Here is a 13,015-nt window from a genome sequence, read left to right as displayed (position 1 = left end):
TGATAAAAAATATCTATGTATGTTATCAGGATGTCAAATATATAGTTACAATAGATGTGCTTCCGTTTAAATGAATTCAAATATGAAATAATCAAATGGAAGTTGTAGACTAGACTGATAATTTCATTCGCCAGGAAACGTGAAACTATAAGTGCCTACCTGCCAATTTGTTGTTACTGTTAACTGTGTGTGTGTGTGTGTGTGTGTGTGTGTGTGTGTGTGTGTGTGTGTGTGTGTGTGTGTGTGTGTGTGTGTGTGTGTGTGTGCGTGCGTGCGTGCGTGCGTGCGTGCGTGCGTGCGTGCGTGTGTGTGTGTGTGTGTGTGTGTGTGTGTGTTTGTTTCATTCTACACATTCTTCACAGTATATGGCATATGGACTATTAAAATAAATTATATTGGCAACGACAACAATGAAAACAATACCAATATGTCAATGCCTACCTCTGAGGAGTCATCAGAGTCTCCAAATGCATCAGCAAAGTCAGTTGGTATTTTTACCAAAGTCTGGTCAGCAGGCAGTGTGTTGTCATTGTAAGAGCTGACGAACTTGAAATCACTGGTTCTAGATCCCGTTGTCAAGTAGGCGTCATAATTGTAAGTGCTGCGTAACGTTCCTGTGCCATCAACATCTGCATAAGGAGGGAGATAAGCACTGGGGATGGCAACAGCTCCATCAAACAACAGTCTGGGCTTTCTCCTACGACAAAACCTCACACCCAGGATGACAATAATGAATGTCAGGAAGAAGGTGGACACAGAAACCAGAGCGATGATTAAATAAGATGTCAGTTTAAAGTTATTTTCATCATAAGACATATCCTTTAGTTCTGGAACTTCAGCCAAGTTGTCAGAAATGAGTAAATACATGGAACAGGTGGCAGAGAGAGAAGGCTGTCCATTATCTTTCACTGCAACAATGAGGTTCTGTTTCATGCTGTCAGATTCAGAAATGTCCCGCTGTGTTCTGATTTCTCCACTGTGCAGACCAATAGTGAAAAGTCCAGGATCAGTGGATTTGACAATATGATATGACAGCCAGGCATTCTGTCCAGAGTCTGCATCAACTGCTATCACCTTGGACACCAGAGAGCCCCCCAGAGCTGCTTTGGGGACCAGCTCTGTCATGAATGCTGTTCCCTCCAGCGTGGGGTAAAGTATCTGAGGGGAGTTGTCATTAACATCTGATATGAAGACACTGACAGTCACGTTACTGCTGAGAGGAGGAGAACCGTTGTCTCTGGCCATCACATTTACTTTAAAGCTCCTGAACTGTTCATAATCAAACGACCTCACAGTGTGGATCACCCCTGTGTCTCCATTAATGGAGACAAAGGATGACACAGGGGAACCATTAACCTCACCAGGTAAAAGAGAATAAATCACCGTACCATTTTGTCTCCAGTCTGTGTCTAGTGCAGTAATAGAGCATAATGTGGAGCCAGGTTTGTTATTTTCAGTCACATGGGCGCTGTAGGACTTTTCTTCAAACACAGGTGGGTTGTCATTGATGTCACCTACTGATAACCGAATAGTTTTAGACGAAGAGAGAGGTGGGGAGCCCTCGTCTGTGGCAGTGATTGTAATGTTGTAATCTGACACTAGTTCACGGTCCAGTTGTCCCGTGGTCACTAGAGAATAGTAGTTTTTGATGGATGGAGCAAGTTTAAAAGGAAGATTCTCTTTAATGGAACAGTGAATCTGTCGATTATTTTCAGAGTCTCTATCCTGAATGTTAATGATGCCCACCTCTGTACCAGTTGGGATATTCTCTGGTATGGGATTAGTCAGAGTTTTTAATTCAATGACAGGGGCATTATCATTCACATCAATTAAATCAATAATTAATGTGGAATATGATGTTAATCCTAATCCATCTTCTGCTTTGATTTGTAATTCAAACGAAGACCTATCTTCATAGTCAATTAGTCCAATTACCTTAACTTCGCCATTTTTGGGGTTAAGAGAAAACAAATGCCTATCCTGGTCTGATAAATGATCAAAATCATAAGTTACTTCACCATTAAGGCCTTCATCTGCATCAGTAGCAGTCACTGTGATAACAGTGGTGTCTACAGGAGAGTTTTCAGGCAGACTGGCTTTATAGATGGCCTGGCTAAACACTGGGGCGTTATCATTAGCATCCAGTACAGTGACGTGTATGACGACGGTACCGGATCTCTGTGGTGAGCCACCGTCGAGAGCTGTAAGCAGTAGTTTAACATCCTGCTGCTCTTCCCGATCTAACTCCTTTTCCAAGACCAACTCGCTATATTTTCGTCCTCCACTTTGTGTTTTTATGCTTAAAACAAAGTGGTCGTTTTTATCTAAGGAATAAGTCTGAACTGCATTTTGTCCTACGTCCAGGTCGTGTGCTTCCCCTAATAAGAAACGTGCTCCTTTATCTGCAGATTCATGTATTTCAATAGTTATCTTGTCTTTGTTGAATTGTGGAGAATTATCGTTGATATCTTGTATATGAACACTAATGCCATGCAGTTCCAGAGGATTCTCCAACACAAGTTCCACCTTTAAAACGCACGTGGCCTTCTTGCCACAAAGGGCTTCTCTGTCAATCCTGTCGGCAACAATCAATTCACCAGAATTCAGCTTTATGTCAAAATACTTTTTACGGCTTCCCTCAGTATCAATGCGTGGATTTCGAGCAGACAGGCTGGCAACCGCCAGTCCGAGGTCCTTGGCTATATTCCCAACAACAGATCCACGTTTAACCTCCTCTGGAAAAGAATAGCTTATGTCTCCATTTACGCAGCAAAATCCAAGATACATCACAGCAACGACGCAGTAATGCTTAACAATCCATTCATTAATCTTTCCCATTTTGCAAGAAACAAAAAACCTAAAGCCTATTCCTTTTGCCAATTTATATGAAGAAAAACATTTCCAATCGGCTGAAATATTGTGCTTCCTCCGTCGGGCAATACTGCACAAAAATAGTCTTTGTATTCCTATATGACTGTGGGTGTGGGAATGGATATATTTGTAAATGCAAGTATATAGCGACACCACGTGTTTAAAACACAAAATGGAATCCAGAAAATGTGCTATAGTATGGTAATAGCAATAACGTGTGGAAATACGGTGCATGGCATAAAAAAACAATAATGAAACATGCAGAAATAAGGCACAGAGAGAGAGAGAGAGAGAGAGAGAGAGAGAGAGAGAGAGAGAGAGAGAGAGAGAGAGACTTCTATACAAGCAAACAGTAATCATTCACTAATCATTTACCCATATTAGGGGCAATGAATGCTATACTGCCTGGGGAGCATGGGATTAAGCTCAGGGACACTTTGACATAGACCTGGGTAGTCCAGGGTGTACAGTAAACTAAAGTCAGAAAAATTACAAGAGCTATTGTGTATCATGTTTTCCAGCACCATGGACAGCAACCGTTCACCAGTGATTGCAGGCAAGAGCTGTGTCTTGAGTGAACTATGATATATACCTGTACATTCTTAATTTTCCATTCAGCGATGGTCATTTTGACCTGGTATAAGAAGTGTGAATATGTGCCTACCTCAGGTGACCCATCAGAGTCTCCAAATGTCTCAGCAAAGTCAGATGGACTCTTTCTCATTGTCTGGTCTGCAGGCAGCGTATTGTCATTATAGGATGTGACAAACTTGAAATCACTGGTTCTAGATCCCGTAGTTAAATATGCGTCATAGTTGTAGGTGCTGCGTAAAGTTCCTGTGCCATCAACATCCGCGTAATTAGGAGGGAGATAAGCACTGGGGATGGCAACCGCTCCATCAAACAACAGTCTGGGCTTTCTCCTGCGACAAAACTTCACACCCAGAATGACAATAATGAAGGTCAGAAAAAAGGTGGAAACAGACACCAGTGCTATGATAAGATATGAGGTCAGTTTAGAGTTGTTCTCATCAATGGACATGTCCTTTAGTTCTGGAACTTCAGCCAAATTATCAGAAATCAGTAGATATAGGGAACAGGTGGCAGACAGAGAAGGCTGTCCATTATCTTTCACAGCCACAACGAGGTTCTGTTTCATGCTGTCAGATTCAGAAATGTCCCTCTGTGTCTTGATCTCTCCACTGTGGAGACCAATAGTGAAAAGTCCTGGATCAGTGGACTTTACAATATGATAAGAAAGCCATGCATTCTGTCCAGAATCTGCATCCACTACTATCACCTTGGACACCAGAGAGCCCCCTTGTGCAGCTTTGGGGACGAGCTCTGTCATGAAAGAGTTGCCCTCTGTGGTGGGGTACAGTATTTGAGGAGAGTTGTCATTCACATCCGTTATGAACACGTTGACAGTCACGTTGCTGCTGAGAGGAGGAGACCCGTTGTCTCTGGCCATCACATGGACTTTAAAGGCCCTACATTGTTCATAATCAAACGACCTCACAGCGTGGATTACCCCTGTGTCACCATTAACAGATACATAGGAGGATACGGGAGAACCATTAACCTCACCAGGTAGAAGAGAATATATCACTGTTCCATTTTGTCTCCAATCTGGGTCCCGAGCAGTAATGGAAGACAACGTAGAGCCAGGTTTGTTATTTTCAGTCACGTAAGCCCTGTAGGACTGCTCTCCAAACGCAGGCGGGTTGTCGTTCACGTCACCTACTAATAACTGGATAGTTTTAGATGAGGACAGCGGCGGAGAGCCCTCATCAGTGGCAGTGATTGTAATGTTGTAATCTGACACAAGTTCACGGTCCAATTCTCCCGTGGTCACTAGAGAATAATAGTTTTTGATGGAAGGAACGAGCTTAAAAGGTATGTGTTGGTCAATGGAGCAGCGGACCTGTCTGTTATTCTCAGAGTCTCTGTCCTGGACGTTAATGATGCCCACTTCCGTGCCTGGTGGCACGTTCTCTGGTATGGGGGTTGTCAGGGATTTTAGATATATTACAGGGGCATTGTCATTCATATCAATGAGATTGATGATAACTTTAGCATATGAGCTTAATCCAAGACCATCTTTAGCTGTGACCTGTAATTCAAATGAAGCCACCTTCTCAAAGTCAGTTGTACCAATTACTCTAATTTCTCCAGTTTTACTATCAATAGAAAATAGTTTCTCATCCTCTTCTGACACATGACCAAAATCATATGTCACTTCTCCATTCAACCCATCATCTGCATCAGTAGCACTCACTGTAACCACCACAGTATCCAATGGAGAGTTTTCAGACAGACTGGCTTTATATGCAGCCTGGCTAAACACGGGGGCGTTATCATTAGCATCCAGTACAGTGACGTGTATGACTACAGTACCCGATCTCTCCGGTATGCCCCCATCCACAGCTGTGAGTGACAAATTAATGTCTTTTCGTCTTTCTCTATCAAGTTTATTCTCTAAAACTATTTCAACCGTGTTGCTGTCTACTTTCAGCACAAAGTTCTCATTATTCTGTAGGCTGTACAGTTGAACTGAATTTGTACCTATATCTGCGTCGTGTGCCTCTTGTATCAAAAAAGTAGTGCCCTTTTCCACAGACTCACGTATTTCCAATCGAATCATATCCCTTTTAAATTGCGGAGAGTTGTCATTTATATCTTGGACATGAAGACTGATTCGACGCAGCTCTAATGGATTCTCCAGAACGAGTTCCTGTTTTAAAATGCAGGATGCCTTCTTGCCACAAAGACTCTCTCTGTCCATCCGCTCGGCGACTATCAAGTCCCCGGTTTTCAAATTAATATCACAATATTTGTCGTTATTCCCCTCAGTATCAATACGAGCCTTGCGCGATGACAGGCTACCAATCTCAAGCCCGAGGTCTTTGGCCATATTTCCAATAACAGATCCCAATTTCATCTCCTCCGGAAAAGAAAAGCTTACATCTCCACAGACGATTTGAAGGCCAAGCAGAACAATCACGACGCGAATGACAAAGCCAATATTAAAAAGTCCATGGTGTTGTTGTGCCATCATTTAGCAAGATGAGCTACACAACATTAAAATGACGTTTTAGAGTGTATTACTTTCAAATTGTAAACACAAACGATAGATAAAGAGTAAAATAAAACAGGATTCCACAGACGCATTCCCAACACACTACACAGAACACTGGGTGGAGATGTTCACTATTGGTCATAGAAGCTTCAAGTAAACTGACCGACAGCGACGCAATGTGTCCTTTTCTGATATCACATGAACAGTATGCGTATAGTCCGTATCACTATAGCTATATTATTTAATCACATGGAGTAACAGACGATAGATATGCAACAGATTTGCTTGCATCTACATTGTCTGCATATTGAAATAGAATAAAAACTGCCCGAGAAGGTGCAGTAGCTCAGCTAAAGGCTGCAGTGGTGAAAAACCTCTGTCAGAAATATAGGTTTATTTTCTTTTAAATAAACATGTCACTTGAAAGGTTTTCTTTTCTTTTTCTTTTTTTCCTGAACCAGAAGAGGAGATAGGTGACGACAAGTCATAACATCCAGCAGCCTCAAACCCAGGGGCGTCATTTCATTTCTGAGTATTTAGGGGGAAAAAGTAGGCTAAGTCTCTAGCCCATTCCTGTCAAAAGTTATGATTTTTTAAAGAATTAACCAACTGCTCACTGTCTAGGTTTCACACAGAGACCAGGTGGCGACAATTGAGTTGATTGATTGGAATGTTAAGTGGTCAGCTCTCTCTCTCTTGTCTCTCTCTCTGGTTGTCTGTCTATGAATATACCTCTACATACCTGCATTATCCGAACTGTACTCAAAGACTACTTATATTAGGCTTGAAAATTAATGATATTATTTTTTTCAAAATTTTGAAAAATAATAAATAAAATGGGTTTAGAATGTAAAAATATCAATTTGAAGTATTAGGCTATTCACTGATATTCCCTTATTGTTATTGAAATAATTATTGTCCTGCATCAAACAAAATGTCAAACTAAGCCTATGGGAGTATTAAAACATAATATAAAAACTGTGTGTTTTGCTGCTTGCCAAATAGTAATACAGCTATCTGCATCTCCTTGTTAGACTGTTGTGTGGGGAATAAACACCCGAAACTGAAATAAAAAACATGGACAAACTACATTCCTTGCAACACCCTAAATATTGGTCAAATTAAGCCTCTGCTCAAACCGGTCTCTGATGAGAGACTTCAAAATCCTAATGAAAACACTTGAAATCACCAAAATGAATTAGATGGTGTCGGCAAACCAAAGAAAGAAAGGTAGTATATGGTAGTGTTAGAAAATCACATAAAATACCGTGACAGCTATACCACTGAAAAATGGATTCCCCTCGGACATTGTTTTGAATTTCAGGACCATGGACAGAGTCTTTTGAAGTTGTTCTGTTTTGACTCACTGGATTCTGCAAACAAAGTAGAAGTATCAACATTGCAATGTAGATATGGCTACTCTGTTACAACTTAGAACTAGAAGTCCCATAGTCAAAATGTACTAACCATTTCACAAGTTCAAAATGTGTGAAACTTATTTTGAAAATAGCCGATCTACAAGCTCACAGTGTGTCGCATCATTATGCATTGTGAGCTTCTAAATCGGCTATTCTCAAATGGCCGAAATATTTATAGGCCTATGGCAGAAGTGTGTTGAGTAATTTTAAAGTAAAAATACCTCAAAGTTGTACTAATGTAGTACTTGAGTACATGTGCTTAGTTACTTTACACCACTGCATAGGATGACAGTTATATAGAACCAACCAGAAACAAACAATTGAAAACAACACGTGTTTTAAAGTTAAATACCCTAGACTATATCAACATTCAACCCTAACCCAGCATGGACAGAGATTGAGCAGCATGAACAACTACTGGAGAGCGTATTCGAACTGTCCTTTCAGAGAGGGAACAAATAGCAGACAACGGATTATTTACTGACACAAAAACTGTCAAACAGAGGACATATATTGCTCATTAAATGCTAACGATACACAGCTTCCTTTTCTTTCTTTTCCATTTAAAAAAAATCAAACCTCGGTTCGAAGTGAAGCGGTGAACTGTTATTCTATGTGTTCTAGAGTTAAGAAATCTGTGATCTGTACATTCTTTATATTCTGAATGAATGAATGAATTAATGAATGATTTTATCTGGAGGGCCGAATTGTCATGTGAAGCTTGACCAATCCTCAAAGTATCCAATCATCAGACCGGGGCGGACACTACACATATACGTATGGACGGACGTACGGACGGACGGACAGACGGACGGACGGACGGACGGACGGACGGACGTACGGGACAGATAAAACCTGTTCATTCTGGACTGATGACCATATATGGACATGGGACACACATTTTGTTTTTGAAAAACCCTATTCATTCTGGACTGATATTCTGGACGTACGGGACAGATACAACCTGTTCATTCTGGACTGGGATGACCATATATGGACATGAAACACACACATTTTGTTTTTGAAAAAACCTGTTCATTCTGGACTGAAATGACCATATATGGGCGTGGGACACACAAAGCCACTCATTGGAAGCGGCTTTCACCGCTTCAAAATTAAATAGCTCTATATTCGATAGTACTCAGTGTTCCAGAATGCAACCATTGTCTCTGGCCACCACATGGACTTTAACGCTCATCAATGATTAATAATCAAAACGCCCGTACTGCTTGAATTCCCCCATATCTCTGTTAATTGATTGGTAGAAAGACCTGTTGGTGGACAGCGAGACTTTGAGTCGGTACAAGCCATTACATATGGAAAAAAAATAAAAATAAAAAAAAAAATAAGAATAATTCCTAAATTAACAGATTTCTTTTTTAAATAGCTGTTAGGCCAAATCAAGGGCAGCAATGGTTTTGTCTTGATTTCAGCACTACGGACAGTGAAACCCTGCCCCCGATCCCTGACACACACAGCTGTAGCGAATTCACGTGTTAGTCCACGCACACGCACACACACACACACACACAGACACACACACACACACACACACACACACACACACACACACACACACACACACACACACACACACACACACACACACACACACACACACACAACACACACGCACGCACGCACGCACGCACGCACACGCACAGCAAGTGTGTGAGAGATACAAGTGTGTGAGAGATACAAGTGCGTGGAGGTGGTCTTTTTTCATGGTAAAAGGAAAATAGCGTTTAGAAATATATTTGAGAAAACAAAAATATAATGCAAATGTTAAAGCCACAGGCTATGCACATATGATAAAGAATTTACACCTATATCAGGCTGTCAAATGTGTGTGTGTGTGTGTGTGTGTGTGTGTGTGTGTGTGTGTGTGTGTGTGTGTGTGTGTGTGTGTGTGTGTGTGTGTGTGTGTGTGTGTGTGTGTGTGTGTGTGTGCCTCTGCCCTGCCATAACTTGTGACACCCAATGTGCGTTAGCCCACTCAACTTGTGACATCCGTTTGACTTGTGACACCCAAAATTTGGATGCCACAAGTTTTCTTTGTTTAAATCAAGGTATTTTACTCCCATGGTGCTCTGGTGTGATTTTTAGGGTCGGATGTCATAAGTGACATTTTCTTAGATTTGTGTGTGTGTGTGTGTGTGGGTTTGTGCTCGTGGACTCCCCTTGGAGGCTGGACCATGCTACTTTTAAAAATGTGGATTTTCCATCATTTAAACAGATTTTCGTCAAATCTGATAGTTAATAATGACACCTGATTTTTTTTGGAGCTGTACGAGCCCTGGAAAGGGTTTTAAAAATGTGGATTTTCCATCATTTAAACAGATTTTTGTCAAATCTGATAGTTGCTAATGACACCTGATTTTTGATTGGAGCTGTACGAGCCCTGGAAAGGGTGGTTGCCGAAAGTGAGTATACAGCCTCGCATGCAATTTATCGGATGTCGGATGTCACAAGTCATCTCAAGGCAGTATGTGTGTGTGTGTGTGTGTGTGTGTGTGTGTGTGTGTGTGTGTGTGTGTGTGTGTGTGTGTTGTTTCATTCACGAGTATGCTCAATGTTGTAATAAACTACAGTATATGGCATATGGACTATTACAATGACTTATAATGGCAACGACAACAATGAAAACAATACCAATATGACAATGCCTACCTCCGAGGAGTCATCAGAATCTCCAAATGCATCAGCAAAGTCAGTTGGTGTTTTTACCAAAGTCTGGTCAGCAGGCAGTGTGTTGTCATTGTAAGAGCTGACAAACTTGAAATCACTGGTTCTAGATCCCGTTGTCAAGTAGGCGTCATAATTGTAAGTGCTGCGTAAAGTTCCTGTGCCATCAACATCTGCATAAGGAGGGAGATAAGCACTGGGGATGGCAACTGCTCCATCAAACAACAGTCTGGGCTTTCTCCTACGACAAAATCTCACACCCAGGATGACAATAATGAAGGTCAGGAAAAAGGTGGACACAGAAACCAGAGCGATGATTAGATAAGATGTCAGTTTAAAGTTATTTTCCTCATAAGACATATCCTTTAGTTCTGGAACTTCAGCCAAGTTGTCAGAAATGAGTAAATACATGGAACAGGTGGCAGAGAGAGAAGGCTGTCCATTATCTTTCACTGCAACAATAAGGTTCTGTTTCATGCTGTCAGATTCAGAAATGTCCCGCTGTGTTCTGATTTCTCCACTGTGCAGACCAATAGTGAAAAGTCCAGGATCAGTGGATTTGACAATATGATATGACAGCCAGGCATTCTGTCCAGAGTCTGCATCAACTGCTATCACCTTGGACACCAGAGAGCCCCCCAGAGCTGCTTTGGGGACCATCTCTGTCATGAATGCTGTTCCCTCCAGCGTGGGGTAAAGTATCTGAGGGGAGTTGTCATTAACATCTGATATGAAGACACTGACAGTTATGTTACTGCTGAGAGGAGGAGAACCGTTGTCTCTGGCCATCACATTTACTTTAAAGCTCCTGAACTGTTCATAATCAAACGACCTCACAGTGTGGATCACCCCTGTGTCTCCATTAATGGAGACAAAGGATGACACAGGGGAACCATTAACCTCACCAGGTAAAAGAGAATAAATCACCGTACCATTTTGTCTCCAGTCTGTGTCTAGTGCAGTAATAGAGCATAATGTGGAGCCAGGTTTGTTATTCTCAGTCACATGGGCGCTGTAGGACTTTTCTTCAAACACAGGTGGGTTGTCGTTGATGTCACCTACTGATAACCGAATAGTTTTAGACGAAGAGAGAGGTGGGGAGCCCTCGTCTGTGGCAGTGATTGTAATGTTGTAATCTGACACTAGTTCACGGTCCAGTTGTCCCGTGGTCACTAGAGAATAGTAGTTTTTGATGGATGGAGCAAGTTTAAAAGGAAGATTCTCTTTAATGGAACAGTGAATCTGTCGATTATTTTCAGAGTCTCTATCCTGAATGTTAATGATGCCCACCTCTGTACCAGTTGGGATATTCTCTGGTATGGGATTAGTCAGAGTTTTTAATTCAATGACAGGGGCATTATCATTCACATCAATTAAATCAATAATTAATGTGGAATATGAAGTTAATCCTAATCCATCTTCTGCTTTGATTTGTAATTCAAACGAAGACCTATCTTCATAGTCAATTAGTCCAATTACCTTCACTTCACCATTTTTGGGGTTAAGAGAAAACAAATGCCTATCCTGGTCTGATAAATGATCAAAGTCATAAGTTACTTCACCATTAAGGCCATCATCTGCATCAGTAGCAGTCACTGTGATAACAATGGTGTCTACAGGAGAGTTTTCAGGCAGACTGGCTTTATAGACGGCCTGGCTAAACACTGGGGCGTTATCATTAGCATCCAGTACAGTGACGTGTATGACGACAGTACCGGATCTCTGTGGTGAGCCACCATCGAGAGCTGTAAGCAGTAGTTTAACATCCTGCTGCTCTTCCCTATCTAACTCCTTTTCCAAGACCAACTCGCTATATTTTCGTCCTCCACTTTGTGTTTTTATGCTTAAAACAAAGTGGTCGTTTTTATCTAAAGAATAAGTCTGAACAGCATTTTGTCCTACGTCCAGGTCGTGTGCTTCCCCTAATAAGAAACGTGCTCCTTTAACCGCTGATTCCCGTATTTCAATAGTGATCTTGTCTTTGTTGAATTGTGGAGAATTATCGTTAATATCTTGTATATGGACACTAATGCCATGAAGTTCCAGAGGATTCTCCAACACAAGTTCCACCTTTAAAACACACGTCGCCTTCTTGCCACAAAGACCTTCTCTGTCAACCCTGTCGGCAACAATCAACTCGCCAGAATTCAGCTTTATGTCAAAATACTTTTTACGGCTTCCCTCGGTATCAATGCGTGGATTTCGAGCAGACAGTCTGTCAACCTCCAGTCCGAGGTCCTTTGCTATATTCCCAACAACAGATCCACGTTTCATCTCCTCTGGAAAAGAATAGCTTATGTCTCCATTTACGCAGCAAAATGCAAGACAAATAACAGCAACGCAGTAATGCGCAGAAGTCCACTCATTCATCTTTCCCATTTCTAGATGAAGCAAGAAACGAAAAAGCAAAGCCTATTCCTTTTTCCAATTTAAATGAAGAAAAACATTTACAATCGGCTGAAATATTGTGCTTCCTCCGTCGGTCTATACTGAACAATAATTGTCTTTGTATTCCTATATGACTGTGGGTGTGGGAATGGATACATTTGTAAATGTAAGTATATAGCGACACCACGTGTTTAAAACACAACATGGAATCCAGCAAAATTGTGCTATGAATATCGTAAAGGCAATGGCACGTCACGTGTGGAAATACGGTACATGGCATAAAAAGCAATAATGAAACATGCCAAAATAAGACAGAGAGAGAGAGAGAGAGAGAGAGAGAGAGAGAGAGACTCTGTTTGGACTTGCTCTATATAAGCAAACCGTAATCATTCACTAATCATTTACCCATACTAACTATTAGGAGCAATGAATGCTATACTGCCTGGGGAGCAGTTAGGGATTATGTGTCTTGCTCAGGGACACTTTGACCAAGCTAGTCCAGGGTATACCGTAAACTAAAGTCAGAAAAAGTACAAGAGCTTATAGTGGTATGTGTTTTCCAGCACCATGGACA

At 41.4% G+C, this 13,015-nt stretch overlaps 3 protein-coding genes across 3 annotated transcripts in view; all 3 read right to left on the bottom strand.

The window, feature by feature from the left end:
- Positions 1-13,015, bottom strand: part of LOC308302351 (protocadherin gamma-C5-like) — a gene marked incomplete at both ends in the record, with an annotated part of 340,087 nt that overhangs the window by 250,424 nt on the left and 76,648 nt on the right. The gene's annotated exons all lie outside the window — the stretch shown is intronic.
- On the bottom strand, positions 391-2,838 carry LOC308301910 (protocadherin beta-15-like; the record flags this gene model as incomplete). Its single annotated transcript, XM_080746059.1, has 1 exon — positions 391-2,838. The coding sequence occupies one exon, from the start codon at positions 2,836-2,838 to the stop codon at positions 391-393; it is 2,448 nt and encodes an 815-aa protein (XP_080602185.1).
- LOC308301909 (protocadherin beta-15-like) lies at positions 3,268-12,327 on the bottom strand (the record flags this gene model as incomplete). Its single annotated transcript, XM_080746058.1, has 3 exons — positions 3,268-3,276; positions 3,464-5,298; positions 11,769-12,327. 3 exons carry the CDS (start codon positions 12,325-12,327, stop codon positions 3,268-3,270), a joined length of 2,403 nt encoding a protein of 800 aa, XP_080602184.1.

This window comes from Nannobrachium achirus (assembly GCF_963921795.1).
Source record: "Nannobrachium achirus genome assembly, chromosome: 17".
In the NCBI taxonomy this organism is placed as follows: domain Eukaryota; kingdom Metazoa; phylum Chordata; class Actinopteri; order Myctophiformes; family Myctophidae; genus Nannobrachium; species Nannobrachium achirus.
Note: the sequence above shows the minus strand (reverse complement) of the source record. Positions and strands in the feature narration are given on the sequence as shown.